We start from the raw sequence: 27141 nt of genomic DNA, 5'->3' as shown, positions 1-27141 counted from the left end.
CAACCTGCCCCCTTTTTTCTACACCATGCCCTGGTTTTGATTTCATCACATCATTACAACTGAAGTTGTATTTGAAGTTTTAATTAATCAAATAATAATTCTGGCAAATATCCGTTCTGTTTCGATAATTATTAACTGTACAACATAGTTGTATTCAACACAATTGTACTGTATAACAATCAGAGAAAATAAAATTGTTTTGTTTCCAACGTGTGCATGAACAAAAATAAGACAATAATATATTTACCAATCCATATACCCAACACCATGGCATGGTCATCTTGTACTTGCTGTCCGAGACAGATTCAGAAAAATATGACTGACAATAAACATATTCCGTCTCATTCATGAAAGGTGGAACAGAAAACTTGTCATAATGGCTATCATATTCCATTTTCATCAATTTTCGAACTAAAGCTGTGGGACATCCGAAGCCCTATTATGCCGGTTCTTTATTTAGGGTGATTGAACATGTGTTGAACCTACATCACTACCAGTTTGAATGAATATGGCGAGTAGATCAGAATATGTGAAAATTTGGGACTTGGTCATATTGATTTCTTGTTCTCACTTATAACATGGTCATTGAATCAAAGTGAGGTGCGAAATTGTTTTTATATGCATTAAATTCTTTAAATAAGGAGTTTTTACGGGTTTTAAAAAGCATAGCATATCTCCTTTTAGGTGTGTGCTTCTGGAAATGTGCACTCTGTTCTCGAAGTGTTGACTATCATATCTTGTGTTCCTTGAAATCAATCATTATGTATTGGTTTTCAAAATGCAAAGCCTTCATACCAAAGAATTAATAACGAAACATCTGATGTTTAACCATGAAGATATTTAACATCCTTTACAAAAGTTTATCAAAGTATTCAGATTTTAAATTTGCAACATATAATAAGTGAATTACTATGAATTGTTTATTAGTTTGTACATGTTTATAAGTTTTTGCTTTTTATGCCCCCCTTCGAAGAAGAGGGGGTATATTGTTTTGCACATGTCGGTCCGTTTGTATGTCCGTCCACCAGATGGGTTTCCGGATGATTACTCAAGAACGCTTAGGCCTAGGATCATGAAACTTCATAGGTACAGTGATCATGACTCACAGATGACCCCTATTGATTTTGAGGTCACTAGGTAAAGGTCACGGTGACCCGAAATAGTAAAAAGGTTTCCGGATGATTACTCAAGAACACTTATGCCTAGGATCATGAAACTTCATAGGTCAAAGGTCAAGGTGACAGTGCCAAAAAAGTATTCACACAATGGCTGCCACTACAATTGACAGCCCATATGGGGGGCATGCATGTTTTGCAAACAGCCCTTGTTTATTGCAAAACTGTTATTTGGGCATGGTTTAGTTTTAATGTGTAATTCCATTTTTCACCTGCTGTTCACCATGGCATTGATTGTTATTGTGACATGCATGATAATATATATCAATGCTGGACCTCCAAGGGGATTTTTAAGCACTTCCTGCTTGTTATTTTCCATCCTGCTGTTTATATTTTGCTTCCTTTGTGTGTTACATTATTAAAACAATAATTAAAGGAATACTAAATTTCATAGCACTCTGCTAGCAGTTGTATGCTAACATCAAACATTCAAATTGATGCCACTTACAGTTTTTGAAATTCACATTTTCTGGACCTCCAATGGCAAGTAAGTATATTAATGGCCAGATAATAAAATTTCATGTAGATCTGTTAGTGAATTATTTTGGACAAGTCAGTTATTTCAAAATCATTATTCTGTTTGTGTACATTTCTTAATTTTTGCATGCGAATATACTTGTTATCAAATAAAATATTGATTGTTTTTTACTGTTCAATATGCAACTGCTCATTATACATCAATGTTAAGCTTTTTTGTAAAGAGGCACTTTACTTTAATACATCACATTTGATTCCTATTGGCTTTTATTGTAAAACTATAGGTTAGTAAGGAATTAAATCAAAGAACTCAAGCGAGTGCCATGCTTTAGTTCTTGCAAGTTTTAAAGTATGGTGATGGTTCAACATCCTAAAAAACATACACTGATTCCAGGGAATTTTCTTTTCAACAGTACTGAATTGTTGTTTGTTGTCAATATTTTGGTAAAAATTGTTTCTGGCAAGTACATTTCCAAAGTAACTGGTCCAACTAGCAAGTTAAAATTTTAAAGTGAAATTAAATACTGCAGTTATTCATTGCTTTATGCTCAACAGCTAATTATAATATTGACATTTAATAGTGGTTTTGTACATTTTTTACTTTCTGCTTAATTCGAGTAAGACTTTTGTAAGGCAAAGCTACAAGCAACAGTATTATGGTTGACAAAATGGGATCACCTGCTATTTAAGTTATACCATACCAAAATCAGTAAACTATGAGATTTTCTTACCTGGAATTATCGATTCTCCATTGCTTCCGTACTTTAACCGAGATCTTCCTTTCTTTTGCTTGGCTTAAAGTGGATGTTACTGTCTACTGATTTTAAATGGGACAAAGAAAGTAACGATCTCAGGTTTGTCATGTACCTACAGTAATACAAATCCAGTCTGTTTTCATACTTATTCTTATATTGTATGATTTAAATAACGTATAAGTTTTCAGTTCTAGAACCTTTATGCAGATTTAGTATGCTTGAGGATTAAATACATCATTACTCAGTCAGGTATTTTTATGCCCCCGGTAAGGTGGCATATAGCAGTTGAACTGTCTGTAAGTCAGTATGTCAGTATGTGTGTATGTCAGTCCGTCCGTCAAAAAAAAAGCTTTAACATTGGCCATAACTTTTTCACTTTTGAAGATAGCAACTTGATATTTGGCATGCATGTGTATCTCATGGAGCTGAACATTTTGAGTGGTGAAAGGTGAAGGTGAAGGTCATCCTTCAAGGTCAAATATATGGCGTCTGTCCGTCCGAAAACTTTAACATTGGCCATAACTTTTTAAATATTGAACATAGCAACTTGATATTTGGCATGCATGTGTATCTCATGAAGCTGCACATTTTGAGTGGTGGAAGTTCAAGGTCAAGGTCATCTTTCAAGGTCAAAGGTCAAAAAAATTATTTCAAAGTGGCGCAATAGGGGGCATTGTGTTTTTGACGAACGCATCTCTTGTTTTAGACATGGTATTTTAATTAAAACTGTTTTTCCTGCTTTGAAACACCATGGCTTCATTTGTAGTTTTACCTTGCCCATCCAAACACTAGCATCAACTATAAGAAAACAGTGTTTCTGTTTGAAAATTTCTAGCCTTTACGAGGAAAACAAAGGCATTTTTGTATTGTTCAATATCTAAATGGATATGATCTAATCCAGTATTGGAGTAAGCTGGAACAAGTTATTTTACAATGTCTCTTCATTGCAAGTATAGAAATTGAGAATATTATTTTAGTATCTTTGTGTACCTGAATGTTTAAGATTTAAAAGCTTAAGTTTAAACCCTTGAGTTTTCTTATGAAAATAATTTAATGGTGGATAAATGAACTGCTAATACCATCCCTTCAATAAATAAAAAGGGATCTTCAGACAATTACCAGTACATACAAAGACTTATTTATATAAGCAACGTTCTAGGAAAACCGGGCTTAATGCGTGTGTGTAAAGTTTAATTTTTATTGAATTTTTGTTTAAAAGAAATCACTTCTTATTTAAAATCAAGTTGAAGTGGAGAGTGTCATCCCTGATTAGCCTGTGCAGACTGCACTGGCTAATCAGAGACTTCACTTTATTCACACACATTAATCCTTTCAGTGCTGGAACCGAATTTTGAAGGCCTTTGCAAACAGTTTGGATCCAGATGAGAAGCCACAGAACGTGGCGTCTCATCAGGATCCAAACTGTTTGCTATTCTAATAGTATTTTTTGAAAAAAATGAAGAAAATGCTTATTTTAGAAATTAAGCAGACAACATTTTAGCAGACGACAGATTTCCCAGCATGCAAAGGGTTAAGTCCCGTTTTCCCAGAGCGAGGCTCATAAAGCTATAGATGCAGTACATAGTCTTAATCATTCTTATAGACTATGCTGACAGCTTTCTATGTTTGTATTCAGTGGGCATACCTACCATAAAATGGTGTGGAGCAGAGGGGGACTACAATGTAATGGTGATGGAGCTCCTTGGACCAAGTCTCGAAGATCTCTTCAACTTTTGCTCCAGAAAATTCAGCTTAAAAACTGTCCTCCTACTGGCCGACCAATTGGTATGTGGTCCCATTACGCTTAAGTGATTACCTTAAGATAGAAGCCTCGGCTGTTTGTAAGTTGTAAGACTCTATAAGTTATATCTTAATGTTAAACATATTTAGATGGTAGTTCTGTAACTGACACAAATGCCTTTTAAAAACTTTTGCAAAATTGAAAATATGGTTCATTCCACTACAATGCACTGTAATTACATGTATTGTTGTTTAAATAAATGTTCTAATATTATTCACAAACATTCTTGTTGTTTTTTCTTGTATGGACTCCATGACAAATCTGCTTGTTAAGATCTGCATCATCTCTCTGTACTATGTTTCAGATCAGCAGGATTGAGTACATACATTCAAAGAACTTCATACACAGGGACGTCAAACCAGACAACTTCCTCATGGGACTGGGCAAAAAAGGAAATCTAGTATATATTATAGACTTTGGATTGGCCAAAAAATACCGGGATGCTCGCACACATCAGCATATACCATACCGAGAAAACAAGAATCTCACTGGCACAGCTAGATATGCCAGTATAAACACACATTTAGGCATAGGTAAGTGATTGTGTATGGAATAATGTTATGGCTTTCCTTATATGCTTTATTCTTTTCTGTATTTCAGTATTTAATTTTTTTGCTTACCTTTAGCTTAAAATATTGATAGTAGTGAGTTGTAGTATATATCTTAAGGACAGCTATGATGATAAAGTCTAATCATAAAGCATATCAGAATATCAGTCATGGTTTTGGAAGTCCGTCTCAGGTTAGAGGCATCAGAATGATAAGTGCTTAAAGTAGTAACGTGGCTGTATCGTGTATTTTAGAACAAAGTCGTCGTGATGACATGGAGTCCCTGGGTTACATCTTTATGTACTTCCTGAGAGGCAGTCTACCTTGGCAGGGCCTCAAGGCCGCTACAAAGCGACAGAAATACGAGCGCATCAGTGAGAAAAAGATGTCCACGCCCATTGAAGAATTGTGTAAAGGGTTCCCATGTAAGTGGATGCCATGAAAATGCATGGATTAAAACTAATTGCTTAAAAGTATTTTAATTTATAATATTACACTCATGGGAAGGGGTACTAGTCTTTAATTAGTTGAAATAATAGCGCATTATAAACTAATTTAATGGTAACTTTTACATGATGTTATTGCTATAGGAATGCAGTTGCTATGGGTAAAGTTGTATGGGGGGAAACTGCTTGATTTTAAAGAAATTATATGGGGGTTTGAAACTGAAAATGAATAATAAACATACAACACTATTTTAAGTGATTTAACTTAAAACAGTTGTAGCATAATTTCGTTATATTTGAAACAACTTTTTATGCCCCCGGATCGAAAGATCGGGGGTATATTGTTTTTTGCCTGTCTGTGTGTCATTCATTGTATGTGTGTCCCAAAACTTTAACATTGGTTAAACTTCATATTTGGCATGCATGTGTATCTCACGGAGCTGCACATTTTGAGCGGTAAAACATCAAGGTCAAAGACATCCTTCAAGGTCAAAGGTCAAATATTGTATTTTTCTTTCCTAAAACTTTAACCTTAGTTTAAGTTTGGTCATAACTTTTTGAATATTGAAAATAGAAACTTGATATTTGGCATGCATGTGTATCTCATGGAGCTGCACATTTTGGGTGGTGAAATGTCAAGGTCATCCTTCAAGGTCAAAGGTAAAAAATATCAAAGCGGCGCAATAGGGGGCATTGTGTTTCTGACAAACACATCTCTTGTTTGTTGTTTTAATTGTTATGTGTTGACATTCATCAAACTATCTTTCAACATAGTTATGTGTTGTCATTGTGGTGTTACCAACGACAACTTATTCAATCACAATTTCAGCCGAGTTTGCGACATACCTGAACTTCTGCCGGTCCTTGCGCTTTGATGACAAGCCAGATTACTCGTATCTCCGACAGTTGTTTCGCAACCTATTCCATCGACAGGGATTCACATATGACTATGTCTTTGACTGGAACATGCTGAAATTCGTAAGATTCTGTGAAAAATGATTTTAAGGGGGAGTTGTATAGATGAAAATATTCTCAGCTCTTTGCAATTAAAATTCCATTTGCACAGACAGGATAGCTCATTTCCTTAGTTATGTGAATGGTTGTGCACCAACCTGGCCCAATTAGTTTGAAAATTCATTTTAATGTTACCAATCCTCAAAGTTTGACTCGACTGACTTTGATTCTTAAATGGAGACTACAAAATGTCTTAATGTTGATCTATTTGTTCAACTTCGAATCTCAAATAATAAAAACTGCAGATGACATAAGCAATCTTACTTTTGAATTAAATGTACATGCTCGTGTCTTCATTCAGATTCTTTGTTTATGTAGAAATTTAAACGGATTCCTTATATTTGATTAATTTATTCCAAAAAATGTTGTGTTCATATTTACTTTTGTCTTCATTTGATAACATGATTATCCATTAACATTTGAGGTTATAAAAATAATTATCCATATGTGGTTATATAATCACCTTTTAAATTGGTCACATTAGATATATTGTAGTTTGGGTCTATGTATACATGCTTTGGTATTTCAAATAAATATTACTACTCCAAAAAATAGTAGAGAAATGTTTCATGACAGAACATTGTCGCGCTTAGCTGCAAAATGACCTGTTAGGTTGGTTTAAATTATGTGTGTTTATAACCCAAAGGGTTTCAACAAATATGTTTGGATAAAGTTTATATTTATTGACAAAGTTTTAAACCAGGTTTTCTGAAGGAAAAAACTGGTTAATAGATTGGCGAATGTCGGCAGGCGGGCGGAACAAGCTTTTCCAGGCCATAACTATGTCGTTCATCGTGAGATTTTGAAATCATTTTGCACATGTGTTCACCATCATTGAATGGTGTGGCGCGCGAAAGAATTACGTCAATATCTCCAAGGTCATGGTTAAACTTTGAGTTCAAAGGTCAAAAATGGCCATAAATGAGCTTGTCTGGGCCACAACTATGTCAATCATTGTGAGATTTTATAATCATTGGCACGTTTATTCACCATCATTGGACGGTGTGTTGCGCGAAAGAATTACGTCAATATCTCCAAGGTCAAGGTCACAATTTGAGTTGAAAACCTGGTTTTGTGACAATTTTGTCCCTTGTTTTATTTATATTTGTAAAATTAAGCCATAACAATTTGTATATCTACAATAATCAGTGTCATTAATGTAGAATATTTAATGCCAAGGTGGAGCAATTCTTCATACATTTGATATCCATACTAAACTGATCTGCAGGGTGGCAGGAACAGTGACGATGCAGAGCGTGGCAAGGTGAGCCTCTCAGCACGTCCAGTTCACGGTACGGCACAGCCCCGTGGCCGCACTGAACAGATGGCTACAGCCACCCCACCTGGGGAGTACGGAAGTAAGTTGAGCAGGCACCCCACAGTAGTGTAGTCACCAAAGTGTACACCCATTGTCATTGAAACAAACGTCACCATAATAGAGCCACGTGTATGGGGAAGGCAAATCAATCTAATGAAATTTCAAGTGTTCATTATTGAGGTGAAATTCTCAATTACATTATGTCATTTGTTTAATTGTATTGCCAAGTTTCATAGTTTTGATTGTTGAATCATTATGTTAAGATGAGATTGTTTAAATGGTTTGCTTATTTCGAGGTAGATTTTTCTGGACTTATCAGATCAATTTGTTACTTTTTAAAAACTTAATTGGTATGCCCCTACAGAGTGGAAGGCATAAAGCTTTGCACTTGCCCGTCCATATGTCTGCCTGTACTGACAGAACCTTGTGTTTTGAATTCCTCTTACAACAGAGTGGATTGCGACTAGAATTGTCCAGTTAAATATCTTTCATGTTTAGATAATCGTTTAGAAAAATTTAAGGAATTTAGGCTGCAATGATTTTTTAAGAATTATTGCTCTTTGTGTGTTTGTCTTCTGTCGCCTATAAGTTGTGTTTTCAACTCCTCTAAGTTATGTTGAAGATAATTGTAAATAAGGTATTTTGGCTGTGATAATTTTTGGCAGGAATATGGAATATGTTTGTTTTTTCGATGTTAAATATTTTGTCTCCAATTTTGTAAATTCAACTCCTTTTTCAAACAGTGGATGGATCTTGCTCAAACTTTCACATTGAAATGACTTTAATGTGTAGATGATTTTAATGTTGGGAATTGTCTGAGAGAAGTTTTGGCAGAGTTTTTGTTCACTTTCTCTTTAAATACAGTTTGAATCCTCTGCAAACTTTCAATGTGCAATGACTGCAACAGTTTTGTCTGAATTATTTTGTCTACTTTTGTAATTAATAGATTTGTTTGTGTCCAAAAATGTGTTGTGGGGGCATCAGTGTCTGTGACACATTTCTAGTTGCTTCCAAATATGGTGACATTTGCATCCATCATTGCTGCATACACATGTATTTTCATTCATTTTTGGCTATTTTGTATTGTGTCACACATTTAACAACTTTTTTTTTGTTGTATATTCAAACTTCCTTTAATTATAGCAGAAGTCAATACATGTCTAAAATACTGTAGCATTTAGCATTTTTTTCATAGTCCTGTTAGAAAGTGCATACAGTTGTTACTTGTAGATAGATGTTTATTTTGCAAGAATATAAACTTGCATAAAGATGTTAGTAGAAAGCAGGTCCCTCAGGTTTGCTTTGAAAAGAAGACTTTTGTGCATAATAAATAAACCCGTGTTTGTTTATTAATATGCTTTTCAATTGTACAGATACTGGTTCAAATGACATTAAAATGCAAATTTGGACAGTTGTTTTGTGGTGCATTGGTGAACAAGCATGTTTTTTTTATTGTTTGTAAAATGTTGATCCCCTTACTGTTGGTTTTCAACCCATACCTTTTGTTTACTGATGGTGTTTTACATGTTCACCCAAGGTATTTTATGAGTCTGAATTTTGCTCTTCACCGCTTTAATATTATTATCCTTTATCACATTTCTTTACTATTTATTGTACAGAAAATAATAATTAAATGTAATTAAATAATTTTCTTGATTAAATTGTCTAATTGTTCTTAGATTTTTGAAAATAAGTAAATTGACATTTAAATGACAAATCAGGATATTGTGATAGATGTGAGTTTAGTATGAACCCTGATGTGCCTACCCTAATCCTAAAGTGGTGTATGTTTAATGCATCCTGCATTTTATCGTATGTTGTTAAAAGAAACTTGAACACAGTAATTCAAACAGTAAAAAAATGTAAGCTGTAAGTAACAAATGCCTATTAGCTTAAAATTGATGCATATCCAGACTAGGATATAATTAGAGTAAACTTTTAAAACGATCTTGAATGCTTCTGAAGACTTGTCCACTTGTGCAGGTGTGACTATGAGTGGGTCAGTGGGTAAGCATGCTATTGCTTTAAACGCCTGTATGTTACCTGTACACATATTTTCTATGGGTACACTATATCTCGCAGACTCCTGCTCATCAGTGTACTGAACATACCTTACTGCTGCAGCTTGTACATCTGTATCGGAAGTATATATGAACCTTGCTCTAGGAAAATGGGGCTTAATGCATGTTTGTTAAGGGTCATCCCAGATCAGCCTGTGCAGTCCACACAGGCAAATCAGGGACGACACGTTCTGTTTTTATCCCCTGCCATAGGCGGAGGGATATTGTTTTGGCGTCCGTCTTTCCGTCCATAAGTCCAGAGCCATATCTTGGAAGTGCTTTGGTGGATTTCATTGAAACTTGGTATGAGTATATATATGGATAACAGGATGATGCACGACAAATGGCATGGTACACCATCCGTTAATAACAGAGTTATGGCCCTTTTTATCTTGAAAAAGTGCTTTTTTTGTGTGTCCGGAGCCATATCTTGGAAGTGCTTTGGCAGATTTCATTGAAACTTGCAATGAGTATATATATGCATAAGAGGATGATGCACGCCAAATGGCATTGTGTACCATCTGTTAATAACGGAGTTATGGCCCTTTGTATCTTAAAAAATGCTTTTTTTACTGTCAAATATAACACTTTTGTGTCCAGAAGCATATTGGCGGGGGATATCAATTCAACGAATTTGCTTGTTGTAGTTTAGTTTAAAGGGGTCTTAAGCAAAAAATCTAGTTAAAATGGAAAGTGTAATTCCTGATAATCTGAACAGACTGCACCTTATCTGGTACAACACTTGCAAATGCATTAAGCCCTATTTTGTGTGAGCCCTGCTCATATATGATACCCAATAAACACTGTATAATATAGGAGTCAATGCTTAGTTAATTAACTGATGTACTTCCATCAATGGACTGTATTTGGTCCAAACAGGGTTGGTTGGGTTACACTTGAATACCGAGTCTACTAATCTTAAGTTGATGCATATAAACATAATAATTCTTCTATTTGTGCATGTGTTTTTTATCACAGAGAAAAATAATTGTTCTTTAAAAGCTGATTGGGTATTCTTTGTAAACATTGAACAAAATCTGCTTCAATATTTACGTAGTAGGTGTATTGACCTCCCCAGTGCGTGTATTTCGTGATGTTTTTATTCATCAGAAGGATTGACGAGAAGATAATTCAAGTGAAACAGATGGAAATATTCTGGTAATTCTTATGTGTATTTTAATACTCTAATAAGTGTGTGTACAATGTAATGTTTCACAGATATTTAACAAAGTTTGCAAGGCAACAAAGCGTTAAATGTTAATTTATTACACCGAAAAATGTATTTTTTATATAATCTTGCTTAATACTTGCATGCTTCCTGTTCTATTATACATTGAAAACAAAGGTTAAAGGCTTATTAACTAATATATTGGTGGACGTTTTTTTCATTCGATACCACACATATCGAGTCTTTCATAGAACTGGGAAATCTTCGTTTCAAATCAAGTGCAATGGCTGCTGATAATTGACGAACATTCAATGTGCAACAGCTTTAGTGAAGATAACATATAAAGCACCTACATAGGGATAGGTCTAGAGTGGAATATCAGGGTGCTGCCACTTGTTCTTTTTGGTTCTCCCCTCCTGCTCCTTTAGGTTGAGGAAATTTTCAATTGGAAATTAAAAAACATTACCTTTCAACCTAAAAAAACCTAACCTAGGAAATTCCTTATAAAGGTTCCATAATCCACCCTGCCCCTTCTTAGCTGCACCCTGTACCTTTTGTGATTCTAGATCTCTCCTAGTGAACAATTGTCTTTTCTTATTGTGAATACATGTATGTACAAGCATAGTTTTACTAAACTGCATAATGCAAAATACACATTTTGGTATGTTGCTTTTAGAAAATATTAGTACTGCAAAATATATTGCTTGTTAGTTAAGATTGTAATTCTTTTGGTTAACATTTGTTCAAGTTCATTTTGTGTTACTTTAAATTATATAATAGTTCAATAATTAACAATTGCTCCTGCATTCTGAACAGCTAAGTTAAAGGTCTCTATGAGCTCCTTTCAAAATTCCAATGTCATTGTTTTTTTAGGTTCCAAACATCTCAAATTGTTGTCATAAAAAACAAGTCACAGAAGTATCGCTAGTATTTGTTACGAATCAATGAGTATGATATTAGTTTGGTATTTAATTGTTCTCATCCATTTTTTTAAATAATTTTACTGACTGAACGATTTTGAAACACTTAGAAAAGTTAGGTCAAATGGGTAGAACAAAAGAAAAAGATGCAAGTATATGCTTGTCAGTTTTGCATTTTAAAATTGCACTTTTTAGATATGTGTGGTATTAAATGTTTTTATTCCCTAGCATGAGTTGTTTTATTGCTGTATAACTGCATGTCCTGTATTTGTTTAAACTGTTGTTGATCCGCCACTTGTATAGTTGTAATAAAAACTTCAGTTATCTTAATGTACATTGAGAAAATCAAACTACATTGTTGTGGTGGTTTATGAGCAATTGTTGTACCCTGTACTTTTTGTCCCCTACCGGTGAAACCAGAGGGGACTTATGGGTGTGCGCTCTGTCAGTCTGTCCGTCAGTCTGTCCATCACACTTTTTAGCTCACCTGATTGCTCAGGTGAACTTTTGTGACTGGTCTTTGTCCATCGTATGTCCGTCCGTCCTTTAACATTTGCTCGTAAACACTCTAGAGGCCACATTTCTTGTCCCATCTTCATGAAACTTGGTCAGAAGCTTTGTCCCAATGAAATCTCAGCTGAGTTCGAAACTGGGTTGTGCCGGGTCAAAAACTAGGTCACTAGGTAAAAAAAACAACAACCTTGTTAACACTGTAGAAGTCACATTTCATGCCCAATCTTCATGTTACTTTGTCAAAATGTTTGTCTTAATGATATCTTGGTTGAGTTCAAAAGTGGCTCCGATCCGTTGAAAAACATGGCCGCCAGTGGGGGGGCAGTTTTCCTTCTTTGGCTCTAGAGAAACCTTGTAAACACTCTAAAAGTCACAATTTTGGCTCAATCATCATGAAAATTGGTCAAAACATTGGTTCAATTGATGTCTCGGACAAGTTCGAAAATGGTCGAGATCGGTGAAAAAACATGGCCGCCAGTGGCCCGGGCATTTTTCTCTTTATGTATATAGTGGCAGTTTTCCCTATTTGGCTATAGAGAAACCTTGCCAATCATCATGAAAGTTGGTCAAAACATTGGTTTTATTGATATCTCGGACGAGTTTGAAAATGGTCGGGATCGGAGAAAAAACATGGCCACCAGTGGGCGGGGCATTTTTCTCTATATGCATATAGTGAAAACATGTGAACACAGTAGAAGTCACATTTTTGGCCCAATTTTCATGAAATTTGCTCAAAACATTTGTTTCTTTGATATGAGAGTTGAGTTCAAAAATGGTTCCGGTCAGTTGAATAACATGGCTGCTGTGAGGGGGGCAGTTTTCACATTATGCCCCCCCCCCCCCCTTTTCAAAGAAGAGGGGGTATATTGTTTTGCTCATGTCGGTCCGTCCGTCCACCAGATGGTTTCTAGATGATAACTCAAGAGCGCTTATGCCAAGGATCATGAAACTTCATAAGTTCATTGATCATGACTCGCAGATGACCCTATTGATTATCAGGTCACTAGGTCAAAGGTCAAGGTCACAATGACCCAAAATAGTAAAATGGTTTCTGGATGATAACTCAAGAACACTTATGCCTATGATCATGAAACTTCATAGATACATTGATCATGACTCACAGATGACCCCTATTGATTTTCAGGTCACTAGGTCAAAGGTCAAGGTCACGTTGACCCAAAAAAGTAAAATGTTTTCCGGATGATGACTCAAGAACGCTTATGCCTAGGATCATGAAACTTTATAGATACATTGATCATGACTTGCAGATAACCCCTATTGATTTTTGAGGTCACAAGGTCAAAGGTCAAGGTCACAATGACCTGAAATAGTAAAATGGTATCTGAATGATACTCAAGAACGCTTAAGCCTAGGATCATGAAACTTCATAGGTTCATTGATCATAACTCGTAGATGACCCCTATTGATTTTCAGGTCACTAGGTCAAAGGTCAAGGTCACGGTGACCTGAAATAGTAAAATGGTTTCTGGATGATTACTCAAGAACGCTTATGCCTAGGTTCATGAAACTTCCTAGGTATATTGATCATGACTCGCAGATGACCCCTATTGATTATCAGGTCACTAGGTCAAAAGTCAAGGTCACAGTGCCCAAAAACATATTCACACAATGGCTGTCAAGGTCACGGTGACTCAACTTAGAAAAAATGGTTTCTATATGATAACTCAAGAATGCTTACGGCTAGGATCATGAAACTTCATAGGTACATTGATCATGACTCGCAGATGAAATTATGATGAAACTTGAACAGGATGTTTGTCTGGACAATATCAAGGTCAAGTTTGACATTTGGTAAAGATTAAATGAACCGACTCCTCTCAGGTGAGCGAACTATGGCCATCTTGGCCCTCTTGTTTGGATCCTGCGATAACTTTAAAAGTTCTTCATATTTTTTCATGAACTTAAAATATGGATAGGTTTTAATATGGAGATTATGCACATCATTTCATTTTGTTCCTACATCAATAATTATGGTTGCTGTGGCAATAAATAAAAACAAATAAAAAACATCTGACGATGATGGAGTTTCACCGATAGGGGACGATATTGCTTGGCAATCTCTTGTTTTCTCTCTTTTTTTCCCAAAAAATTCTTCAAATTAAAAAAATAAATAATCAAAGCACATACTTTGTCTGCAATGTATACTGTTTGTTTGACACAACATTGGCTATATTGTATGAAAAATCATGCTCACAAAAATATTGCTTAAAAAGAAGAGATATTTGTGCAATAAAGTTTTGATTCCCATCGCAATGAATGCTAGGCTGATGATTTATAAGTAATTTACACAACTTCTGCAAACACATCGTTTTTATTTATTGTCTAAGTTAACCCATGAATGTTTTGATCCTCAGATATGACGCGTTGTGGCAGGGCAGGTAAGGAGCGTGTTCCAAACAAACTGAATATTGCCAGCCGGGGGGCGGAAGGGGGCACGGGAGAAATTCCCATGGACACTAGAATGAGTGAGAGTCGCCTAGCAACCCCCTCCTCTGGGGGACGAATGAGTGCAAAGGGCTCTGGAATTCCAGTGCCAGTTGCCGGGGCAACAGGGGAGACCGCAAAACAGAGGAGGTTGCAAGGGGACACACGGGGCCACGCGTCATCAAGGCAACGACAGCAATAGCTGTCCGTAGGAATACAAGAAGACGTGACTCTTACCATGGAAAATGTTTTAAGTAGCTTTGAATAAACCAGTGCAGTTATATTGAGAAAGTTAAGGGACAGAATATTTTGTCAATGAAAAATCTTTGGCACCTTGTTATTAAGGTTGCTTTTAAGAAAATTCCATTAATTTAATACTGTCTCTTGTGTATGGAATACTGCAAAATCGTTATTATACTTTTTACATGAATTTTCGTAGATTTATAACTGGAGTTGATTACACTGTTAACTTTGCTGACATTTCATATTTTCAGCCACTGTACAAGGATATTTCTGATAAAATACTGTACTTTAAATGGTCCAATATTTACAATACAGAGTGATAGAAGCTTTATTGAATACTAAGCCAAGTAATTTGCTTACATAAATTAAAAACAGGTTTATTTGGGCCTTCTCTAATTATGTCGGTTATGGTAAGATTGTCATCAGTATTGCCATGGTTGTTATTGAATAATACTTTTTATTAGAAATTAGCTTTGTCGCTTCAAACACTTTTTAAAAGTCATTCACTCCCCATAATCTGTTTACTTCCACTTCAAAACAATGGACTAGTTTATAGGCATATTATAAATAGTGCTGGACTCTATAATCTTTTAACACTGGACTCATGAATCAGCATGTTATTAATTTGGCCCACTGCCTGTGAGTGTACTCAAACCACAGGAATATATCCTGGACATGAATAACAAACACATAAGTTAAATGGCAGTTTTAAAATGTTTAAGACTTTCCAAAATCAGAAATTAGAGATTTACGTGTCCATGAAATTGTCAGTTAATATATAAAAAAAAACATGAAATATAATGCAGACATATATATACATGATTTTGCAGTTTGAGATTTTTTTTCTGCAATATAAACATTATTGTGGTGAAGCAACATCACACAGTCTTTCCACATTGTAATTTAAAGTTGCAATATCAATTAAATCTTTGTGTTGCGATTCTAAAAAATACTACAGTCATAAACTAGCTGTCTTGTTATGAAGATGTGCCAAATTTCAGCTTCATGAGTCTAGTAACTACATGTACATGGATGCAAACGGATAAAATAATGCACTCAATGAAAAAAAATGCCAAAATTAATTGTAAACTGTGTAAGGCGCATGTGCCAAAAAAACGACTGTTGACATGTGCTATCTAACATAATGATTTTTACAAAGTAAGTGAAAGAAGACAGTGCAGTTATTTTCAAGATTCTAATTCTTTCTTGTTTGTCACTATATTAAAGTTTGGTTATTGACATTGCAACTTTAAAGACATTATTGCAAAGCTTGCTTCTTTGTTCAGAGCTCTTAAATAACATTATCAGTGTTCATTGTGCTCATATGTACATAGCCGTTTCACCAAAACAATATCTTTGTAGGTAACATTTGTGATAATTTTTGTTGGCATTGTGATGAATGTGTAAATAATAGCTTCATTACGAGTTTGTAAATCTGACTGTATAGAGGACACTGCTACATGTATATAACCATTGTGCATTCAATTGTTATGACCTATAATGTTATATCTACAACATCGATGTAAGCGTTAAAGTGCAAGTGTATTAACTGATTCCAAATTTGACATCAAACACTTTAGTCTTATACCAAAAATGCTGTAAGTAATATGTACAAATTTGTTAATCTGCATTGATTGATTGATGCAAGAGATTCACACTTTTAAAATTGACAACAAAAGCCAGACAAGAATACCATTATGAATTTTAATTTGCAATAAAAAAAAAATAGTTATTTCAATACTTTATTTTGTAATTATTTTTTTTCAATAAATTACTAATTTTTTGGTGACAACTATTTTCTCAGACCAATGGGGAATTTTACTACATTTTTTAACTTGTTTAGTATAACAGGAACGAAGAGATACATGCACATACTTTTCAATTTGTATCTGTATTTGAAATGCAAAATTGATCTTTTGTTTAAAAGGCATAGAGACTTTAATGCTGCGTATAAAAAATCAGTTCACATTATTTCAAAACAATGTTGGTTTTTTTACTTAACTTTTAAAATAAATATCTATAACTTGTAATATAATGCAATTTACTTTTGATGTATGTAGTTGTAAGATTGTCTTTGTTATGTTTTAATATTTGGTTGTTGCATTGCTACATTATAAAATTATTTTGCATTTTTAGTCATTTATGGTGTTGTGTTACAATGTCATTTACCTTCTTTACAGTTATTCCAATACTTCATTTAAGATTAAATAGTTTATTGCATAACTTATATATTTTTATATGATAGGTTGTTTACAGTTTTATTAAAGTGCTCTTTAGTGTCTATCTATTTTGTTTAACATCTCGTTCCATCCATTAACTAAATTATTAACTTAACTTTACTTTACAATCTTTAGAATAATTGTACTCTTTATAATGTTTCTGAAATAATCATACCATGTACAAGTTGTCATTGGGTACAATGTTGTACAATTGGTCAACTAAAGCTGTTTTAAGTTTCCTTTGTTAACCTTTTTAGCTGACCTGGGCACGAACATTTGACTTTGATTTCAGTCTATTAAGATGACTTTTGTAATAATATATAAACATTATAGGTGGTGGTAAAATAAAGTGTTTTTTACTGAACGATAGTCAGTAATGAAGATGTATTGTTAGTATAAGAGCCGTGTTCTCAGCTTGTACCTGGGTATTGATGAAGGAGAGTGGACAGATGGAAGAGCCGTGTTCTCAGCTTGTACATGGGTATTGATGAAGGAGAATGGACAGATGGAAGAGCCGTGTTCTCAGCTTGTATATGGGTATTGATGAAGGAGAGTGGACAGATGGAAGAGCCGTGTTCTCAGCTTGTACATGGGTATTGATGAAGGAGAGTGGACAGATGGAAGAGCCGTGTTCTCAGCTTGTATATGGGTATTGATGAATGAGAGTAGACAGATGGAAGAGCCGTGTTCTCAGCTTGTATATGGGTATTGATGAATGAGAATGGACAGATGGAAGAGCCGTGTTCTCAGCTTGTACGTGGGTATTGATGAATGAGAGTGGACAGATGGAAGAGCCGTGTTCTCAGCTTGTACATGGGTATTGATGAATGAGAATGGACAGATGGAAGAGCCGTGTTCTCAGCTTGTACATGGGTACCGGGTATTGATGAATGAGAATGGAAAGATGGAAGAGCCGTGTTCTCAGCTTGTATATGGGTATTGATGAATGAGAATGGACAGATGGAAGAGCCGTGTTCTCAGCTTGTACATGGGTATTGATGAATGAGAATGGACAGATGGAAGAGCCGTGTTCTCAGCTTGTATATGGGTATTGATGAATGAGAATGGACAGATGGAAGAGCCGTGTTCTCAGCTTGTATATGGGTATTGATGAATGAGAATGGACAGATGGAAGAGCCGTGTTCTCAGCTTGTATATGGGTATTGATGAATGAGAATGGACAGATGGAAGAGCCGTGTTCTCAGCTTGTATATGGGTATTGATGAATGAGAATGGACAGATGGAAGAGCCGTGTTCTCAGCTTGTACATGGGTATTGATGAATGAGAATGGACAGATGGAAGAGCCGTGTTCTCAGCTTGTACATGGGTACCGGGTATTGATGAATGAGAATGGAAAGATGGAAGAGCCGTGTTCTCAGCTTGTATATGGGTATTGATGAATGAGAATGGACAGATGGAAGAGCCGTGTTCTCAGCTTGTATATGGGTATTGATGAATGAGAATGGACAGATGGAAGAGCCGTGTTCTCAGCTTGTACATGGGTACCGGGTATTGATGAATGAGAATGGAAAGATGGAAGAGCCGTGTTCTCAGCTTGTATATGGGTATTGATGAATGAGAATGGACAGATGGAAGAGCCGTGTTCTCAGCTTGTACATGGGTATTGATGAATGAGAATGGACAGATGGAAGAGCTGTGTTCTCAGCTTGTATATGGGTATTGATGAATGAGAATGGACAGATGGAAGAGCCGTGTTCTCAGCTTGTATATGGGTATTGATGAATGAGAATGGACAGATGGAAGAGCCGTGTTCTCAGCTTGTATATGGGTATTGATGAATGAGAATGGACAGATGGGTACTAAAATGTACATAATGCTACCGGTTTATCTGTCAATACATAACATGAATGTAGGAATCGGTGCAAAGTTAAACAGTGTGAGAGAAGCTAAATAAATGCCCTTGATGGCGCGATGTATGCTTATTTTTAATTGACTCGTATATCAATGGGCACTGGTGTTGTGTACTTTCCATGTGTGATCTGCCGTAGAACTATTGACAGTTTTACCTCTACAGTTATTGACTGTCTGCTTATTAGGAAATTCAGGTCATACAGCTGCGTGCTTAATTCTACATCAAAAACCATGTGAGTAGTAATGAGCTGCGCAGGGACAACAAGGCTAAATGCATGTGTGTAAAGATTTGACCTTGTTTAGCCGGCAATTTGACCAGACTTATCAGGGATGACTCCTTCAGCTTTTATAGAATGTTATGGCTTAAAGGCAGTCTCTTCTAAACAAAAAACCAGTCTTTTGAGAAACTATTGTCCCTTATTAGCCTGTGCGGACTGCACATGCTAATCAGGGACAACACTCTGCTTTATGGAAATTTTGGTTTTAAGGGGAGTCTCTTTTAAACCCTGATTATTTGTGCTAACCTGCCATATATGGCGAATATACTTTCATTTTTGTCAAAGTTTAACAAATAAATAAGTAAGATAATATCTATGGAAAAGTGAAGTTTGACAGCTGATTCATATTTTAAAGGATAGTTGAATTTTAAATGTGTGTGTATGCTTTTCTGTCTATATGTATTTTTAAAAACATGTTCATGAATGAGTCTAAAATAACAAGTCTGCATTATCATTGTTGAGCTTCGAGTCTTTGCTAATGTTTATTTACCTGAGAGTTATTGTCTTGATGCATAGTATATGCTGCATGGTTTCAGTTAATCATGTATAATTATGTCCATTACATGTTCATGTTGTATATTGTACAAACAAATTTTAATAAACTGCCAAATTCAAACAACTGTGTGACTGGTTGGATTGTCTCTGCCTTGTTTGTTGTGCAGATTTGGTTGGATCGCAACAAACTTGCACAAGTGATCTATATTACAAATTGCTAAATTCTTGACCTCTTACATATTTGCAAGCAATAACTTGTATTGCATTAACCCTTTACCCCCATTGGAAGCAAAGTAAAAATGGCTTTTGCAACCAGCATATCTGGTTACTCGCAGGCTGTTCAGGTTTTATGCTGTTAGCTGCTCATCAGTAACTAAGGGTTGGAAATGAAGCCTTTAAATCTTGAATTTAGTAAGAAAGGTCTTTAATTAAATTTAACTTTCTAAGGGACTACACATGCATCAAAATACGTATCTATGTGGTAAAGGTTTAAGATTAAATCATGTCATTTTATGGTCAGATAACAAATATATTTTGGAATACCAATTTGCCCTTAATGGTTTACTTTACATCACAGAATGTTGCTCAAAAGTGGAATGATGCAAATGATATTTCTTTGTTTCGTTAGGCCTAGGGATAGTATAGTAATTTACTTTTGACAATAGTCTATTACAACAGTGCTTTTAAAGTAAAGCCTGGTATTGGTGTAGCCATATCAAATATTCAAACAATTATGGTAGAGTTGTATGCATAGGTATTGATCTAGTACATATAGCTGGTGCCTATCAAGTGAAGTCTGTTAGAAAGTGCTCAATGTTAACAGCTGATAACGTGTATGGTTGTCTGAAATCCCACAAGACACAACACTAATTGTTTTGTTCCTTTTAGAACTATGATCATATTAAGAGGAAAGCAATGTAAAACAAAAATGCTTCAAGCAATCCTGAAAATTGTACCTTCATGTTTGGGTATTTAATAAATAGATGTGGTCACAATGAAGCATTATATTGTTCATAGAAAATAAGGTGCCTGTATCTATTAAATCAAATTGTTACTGTATAATTGTCACATGATTGTATCTATGGAAACAGTGCCTTTACTTACAAACACATGATCAGACTTGAAGGTAAAAGTAAAAAATTGGATTAACCCTTTCTTACTCAGAATCAAGTGAAAATGGCTATGTGTGAACAGCATAAAACCAGAACAGTCTGCAAGTAACTCACAGGCTGTCCAGGTTTTATGCTGTTTACTGCTCATCATTATATAAGGGTTGGAAATGAAGCCTTTAAAATTCGAATCTAGTAAGAAAGGTCTGTAATTAAATTTAACTTTCTGAGAGACTTTATAGATTGCACATACAGGCCAACATTGTTGGTCATGGCATGGTCAAATTGCTCTAATTGAAGAATGATGTGATAAGAGGTTGTAAGTGCAAGGTTTAGACTCAGCAAGTCTATTTACATTTGTAGAACATTGCAGTTTTTAGAATATTTTAAGTGTACTAATTAGAATTGTTTGTTGAATATGGCCCAGGTACTGTTAACATATTAGCAAGGAAAAAAATGTGAAATAATTTATGTATGGTTATGAAGTGATGTTTTTACTGTCATATCAACATATGAGAGTAAAAGAAAATGTCAGAAATATATTTTCAAACAAATAGCAAACAAGTTTATGTTCTTCTATTGCAGCCACCTCACCAAGGCCAATGTCAAGAGAACGTGAGAGGCGTACAAGCACCCGTCTACACCGTGGTATTCCAACCGCTGGCCAAGACGGCATTGTGCGAGAAGGGACCCGCATGTCCACTCAGATGCAGCCTACGGCCCTTCCCGCCAATCCCGCTGCCATGCGCAAGGGAAGTGCTTCAAAAGATGGCGATGGCCCTCAGCGCGCTAGCTCTTCTAAGCATGTGCGCAAGTGATGTGATAACGTACATACAGACTGTGATATTAGACAATGACCAAGTGTAGAAAGAATCATTGGGTGCCAACAATATATTTTTTTCTTTTTTGAAATCAGCCATACCATGTTCATTGAGTCATTTCATTGTTGTGTTGAGAGCCGTTGCCTGGGTGTACAGGGATGAACCATGCTCTTTGCCTTTTTCAAGTAATTGGCAAGTGTCATTTTCACAGGTCATATCAGCATCATAAGGTCCTTGTGTGTATAAGGGTTAAGTTTTTGAAATGTTTTTTAGTTACTTAGGATTGCTGTGGAACAATCATTCAAGATTTATTTTTTGTCTTAATTTATTTTTAGCTCTAATTATTTTGGCTTTATTCTGTCCATCTCAGACTAAAGTTCAAACATGCTTGTGTTGATTCAAAGAGATCTTGTATGTTGAACCAGTATACTGTTGTATCCTTATACTGGTATTTCAATCATCTGTTGAGGCAAACGATTATCAAAACAATGTAGTGCTTGATTTAGAACACTGGTAATTTCTTGGATGTGTTTTAAAGGGAAGTTCTACATTGATGCAAATTAGAAGGCAGGTCATATGTGCACAGCAGGACATTTTGATGGCTACATGTGCAGACCAGTGTTGTTCCACACCCATGTGTCAAAGTAGGACAGGAGATTTTATGTATTGTGTTATATTATATATTGTCATGCTGTAATAATATACAACTTTCAAAAATTCATGTTGTAAATCATGTTTATGTCCACACCACTATAGTGGGGGACATATTGTTTTTGCCCTGTCTGTTGGTCTGTTGGTTTGGTCAAATTTTAACATTTGCCATAACTTATGCAATATTGAAGAAAGCAACTTCATATTTGGCATGCATGTGTATCTCATGAAGCTGCACATTTTGAGTGGTGGAAGGTCAAGGTCATCCTTCAAGGTCAAAGGTCAAAAAAAAGTCAAAGCGGCGCAGAAGGGGACATGGTGTTTCTGACAAACACATTTCTTGTTAATATCTGACAATTTTTCCAATTTTATGTATGTGTACCGATTAAAAGAATGTATGAGATATATGTGCCTGTATCACAGTGATGTTCACACTAATAATAAACAACTTTCAAAAATTCATGTTGTAAATCATTTTTAATATCTGACAATTTTACCAATTTTATGTATGTGTACTGATGAATAGAATGTATGAGAGATATGTGCCTGAATCACAGTGATGTTCACACTAATAATTAATTGCCCTTGTTGTATATATGTAATACAGTGTTTAGAGATAGTTCAGACATTATCAAAGAGTCCACTGGAAGGCAACTGAAGACAGTTTGGAGGCAAAATAATTGATTTGGCTAAATCTTATATTTATATCTCTTGCTTTCCAAACTGCTACAAGGCTTTATGTTAAAATAATTATAGTGGTCATTTTAGGCATTGTATTAGTTAAAAGAATAAAAAAACATTGCATTACATGACTTACATCTATAAATAAGTTGAGTCCATTGATACACTTCTATGCATATATTTATATACTTGTGGATGTTTGTATTAACAGTAGCAAATCTGTACACAATTATTATCTGCAATTTCTGCAGCACATTTCAAGATTTCAAGATGGCATGGTGCTTCATGTTGTTTCAGGAGCTACATCCCTTTGTTTAAAATTGCCAACATGAGCTTCTGTGGGCAACTCATACATTTGCACATGGTTTTTGACAGACTTTTACAGAATACTTATCTGCAAGGGCTACAATGCAGTTTGTCAAGGTATCAAGATTGGGGTTGAAAGGAGTAATTGCTGTTTGTTTTTAATAACATATAAAGTGTCTGTGTGCATTTTGCATGCCTTTTCCTTTACAAAATAATGATCTCCAAGTGCTACATGGCATATTGTTGATAATTCACACTTGTGTAATTTTTTAGAAGTTATTGCCCTTGGTTTAAAATTACAAAAGTTTATGTGAGCTCCTTTATTTTGCATCCTATTTTGTTAAACTTTTACAGGATAATTATCTGTGTGTGCTACAGCACATATTATCAAGGTTTCACAATTGTGTTATTTTGAATGGAGTTATTGTCCTTTGTATAAATTACATGCAATGGTCGTGTGATTGCAGCTATTAATTTTCTTTAAAATATGATCGCAAATTCTAACTGTACCCTCTTGACAACAATGCAACAGAGGTGTTGGATACACTGTCCGACATTTTCTTGTAAATTTTACTTGCATTTTCATTTGTCATGTTTTATAAAAAATTTAAGTGTTTTTTTACTTGTATTTAACACGGGATCATAAAGTATGATTATTACAGAGTATTCTTTGATGTCATGTTTTAGTCAGAGTGATAGTTGCTTAAGCTAAAAGCATAATTATACAACTGTTGTAAATATCAAGTAACTATTAAGATCTGTGTAAATATAACTAAGTAATAAAATTGCTCTTAAATCCAGCCTGTTTTGTTTGTGACAAAGTTTAGCTGCATGCTTAGACCACACACACACACAAGACAACACTTATTGTACTTCACACACATTTTATGCCCATGCCATGATCATTGGGAAAGGGCACAAAGTATTCACCATGTCTTAGTGTGTATGTGCTGATATTAGTTTGGCTGGTTCATAATTTTGTCATGCCAAAAGGGACTTGAAATTTGCTCTAATGATCGCCATACCAAAGGTCAAGGTCATAAGTGACATTTGAAGTTTTTACATATGCCTGGCATGGCTATGGTGGAAGTAGATGTGTCTGGCCCATAATTTGATAGTGATTGGATGTCGAATGGATTTGCACAAATGTTTGTGGCCCAATAACTGTATTTTAAAGTTTGTGGATATTACTTGAATACACATGTAAATAGAAATTGATGTTCACATCTGGTCCATTAATATTGGATGATTGGATTCATTTCACAATTATAAGGTAATCAGAAGGTGTGTTACAAGACTAAGAGAGGTACTTTAAAGGTATTTACCATTTTCATTATTTTGAGGAATGGATGTTTTGCTTGTGACTCTGTGTTATTCACATGATGTAAGTTACACAACTATGGTCCTGTGGTATTTGAGCATTGGACACATGAACATGTCACATTTCTAGACAGACTACTGATCAGTTTCAGAAGTTCGCTTTAAAACACATTAAACAGTTCTATGAAAGAAAGACTTAATATTTTACTACAAAAGAAAGACTTAATATTTTGATACATTATTATTTATTTACAACAACATGCATAATAAATATAAATGTTTACCCAATAACTTATCTCAAGAATTGTTTATCAATTTTCTCAATTATCAAGAACCGACACATGTAATTTTTCTGCACATAAAAAGTAAAACTTATTTTCATATATCTATTTGGTACCAAAAGAAGTACCAGTTACCAATTTACTCAATTTTGCAGTTGTCAATATGTAGAACCAAACTAAAAAAAACACAATAAATAACATTAAGCAAGTTCTTAACGATAGTTCATAATCAAATCATACAGAATTTACAAGACGCTTGAACTATATACATGTAGCAACATATAGCACAATGATGCTTAGGATTTCAAAAATGATAACACATACTATTGAATACACACAGAGATGTCATCAACCGCAGTAAGCTCCTACAATAATTTGTTTAACCTCTTGATAAACAATAATTCAATGTCATAAAGTAGAATGCAGGAAGGATGAAATTGGTGAACATAAATACAATTTTAAAGACGTATATTGCACAAAAGGACATTATCATAGTACTACCATGCAAAAACGGGTTTGAACATTTGAAATGAAGTGTGCAAACACACTATTCAAACCAAATATAGCATAGGATATTGGTCATGATTAACTTACAACACTTACACAATTAACTCAAAACAGCTAAGTTAAATTAACAAGAGGCCCACATGAGGTTCTGGCCCTTGATGATATAAAACATCCGTTGAAGTTTCAAAAGGATAGAACTTTATATGCAAACAAACAAGAAATGTGTTTGTCGGAAACACTATGTCCCCTTCTGCGCAGCTTTGATTTTTTTTTTTTACCTTGAAGGATCACCTTGACCTTTCACCACTCAAAATGTGCAGCTCCATGAGATACACATGCATGCCAAATATGAACTTGCTATCTTCAATATTGCAAAATTTATGTCAAAATGATAAAGATTTTCATTTTTTTCTCATATTCAAGGGGAGATAATTCTGGACTTATAGCTCCGATAGGGTTTGACTCATCATTCAGATAAAGACACTGTGCAAGTTGGGAAATGATTGAATGAAAACTGTGGACTTTATTGTGTAAACAAGCCTTATTTCACAATTTTCTCAAATTCAAGGGGAGATAATTCTGGACTTTTTACTCTGATGTAACCCATTTTCAATAGGGTTCGAGTCCTCATTAATATAAAGACACTGAACTAGTTTGAAAAGAATCGGATGAAAACTGTGGACTTTATCGCGTAAACAAGAAAAAGTATAACGCACAGACGGACGACGGAAACCACGCCATGACATAAGCTCTTCAGGCCTTCTGCCAATAGAGCTCAAAATGAATATCTCTCTTAAGGACAACAGTTCAAGACTCTGCCACAGAGTTGAAAACATCTGACAACTCACTATTTGGTTTAGAACCACCACTTCTTAGGTAAATCTTCAACAAACACAGTTTGCAACAACAGACGTCTGTTCTTTTTTAAATGCACAATGAAGTCCAGCCTTTCTACAGCCAGTGACTAGACCAGGTTGCCTGCTGTAGATGGATAACCCTCAATTTGTCTCAGGTATTCCCTTATATGGACTCATCCTCCGTTTCCTTATAGGGTATGCCAAATATCAACTTGTACAGGTGAGCAAATCTCTCTCGCACCTGAGATAGAAAATACGAGAACATTTTAAAGTAACAGGAGTTCAGTCAAGAAACAGGAGATCAGTCAAGTAACATGAGTTCACTTGTAAGCTAATATTGATATGTGGGCATGACATATGAATTTGAACTAACAATGGCCCAGTATAATGAACATTCTAATTTGTAAATGCAACTCAGAAGATGGGTTTCCACACAGTTGAGTAGTGAGAATGGCGGTCATCTCAGAAACAATAAGAGTCGCGTTCTGAGAAAACTGGGCATAATTCATTAAAGTGTTGTCCCAGATTAGCCTGTGCAGTCTGCACAGGCTAATCAGGGACGATACTTTCCGCCTAAACTGGATTTTCGGTAAGGGACTTGCTTGAAACTAAAAATACCATAAAAGCGGAAAGTGTCTTCCCTGATTAGCCTGTGCAGACTGCACAGGCTAATGGACTGCACAGGCCATTCTGGGAGGACACTTTATGCACATGCATTAAGCCCAATTATCTCAGAGCACGGCTCATATAAACCCTCAGCTATAAGGATACTCATTGTCCTCCTCTTACTGGGGTTCAGTGAGGTCCAAAACTCATTATAACTCATGTGAACATCAAACTTGGCAAGATTAGCACATTTA

General features: G+C 35.2%; 2 protein-coding genes and 1 long non-coding RNA gene across 10 annotated transcripts in view; 1 reads left to right on the top strand and 2 right to left on the bottom strand.

The window, feature by feature from the left end:
• Positions 1–24116, top strand: part of LOC127866745 (casein kinase I-like) — a 28136-nt gene extending 4020 nt beyond the window's left edge. For 2 of the 7 annotated variants that reach the window (XM_052407521.1, XM_052407520.1), the window contains exons 4-10: positions 4044–4192; positions 4513–4741; positions 5011–5181; positions 6032–6180; positions 7445–7574; positions 9518–9541; positions 14571–16745. In XM_052407521.1, the coding sequence (XP_052263481.1) occupies positions 4044–4192; positions 4513–4741; positions 5011–5181; positions 6032–6180; positions 7445–7574; positions 9518–9541; positions 14571–14842 (1124 nt within the window). In that variant the 3' untranslated portion in view covers positions 14843–16745. Of the gene's footprint in view, positions 1–4043; positions 4193–4512; positions 4742–5010; positions 5182–6031; positions 6181–7444; positions 7575–9517; positions 9542–10704; positions 10753–14570; positions 16746–21442 lie in introns of those variants that run through there. The other 5 variants (XM_052407525.1, XM_052407523.1, XM_052407526.1 and 2 more) reach the window with 5 other exon arrangements.
• On the bottom strand, positions 17154–19202 carry LOC127866761 (uncharacterized). 2 transcript variants are annotated; one of them, XR_008043091.1, is made up of 2 exons: positions 17692–19202; positions 17154–17523 (listed from the first exon to the last, which is right to left on the bottom strand). It is a non-coding gene; the product is annotated as an uncharacterized LOC127866761 (long non-coding RNA). The 2 variants fall into 2 exon arrangements; XR_008043090.1 differs by having other exon boundaries at positions 17916–19202.
• A 748-nt stretch (positions 24117–24864) lies between the features above and the next one.
• Positions 24865–27141, bottom strand: part of LOC127866736 (uncharacterized) — a 64035-nt gene continuing 61758 nt past the window's right edge. Inside the window, exon 31 of the mRNA XM_052407497.1 lies at positions 24865–26522. Within this exon, the coding sequence (XP_052263457.1) occupies positions 26445–26522 (78 nt within the window). The 3' untranslated portion in view covers positions 24865–26444. The remainder of the gene's footprint in view (positions 26523–27141) is intronic.

This window comes from Dreissena polymorpha, chromosome 2 (assembly GCF_020536995.1).
Source record: "Dreissena polymorpha isolate Duluth1 chromosome 2, UMN_Dpol_1.0, whole genome shotgun sequence".
Classification (NCBI taxonomy): domain Eukaryota; kingdom Metazoa; phylum Mollusca; class Bivalvia; order Myida; family Dreissenidae; genus Dreissena; species Dreissena polymorpha.
Note: the sequence above shows the minus strand (reverse complement) of the source record. Positions and strands in the feature narration are given on the sequence as shown.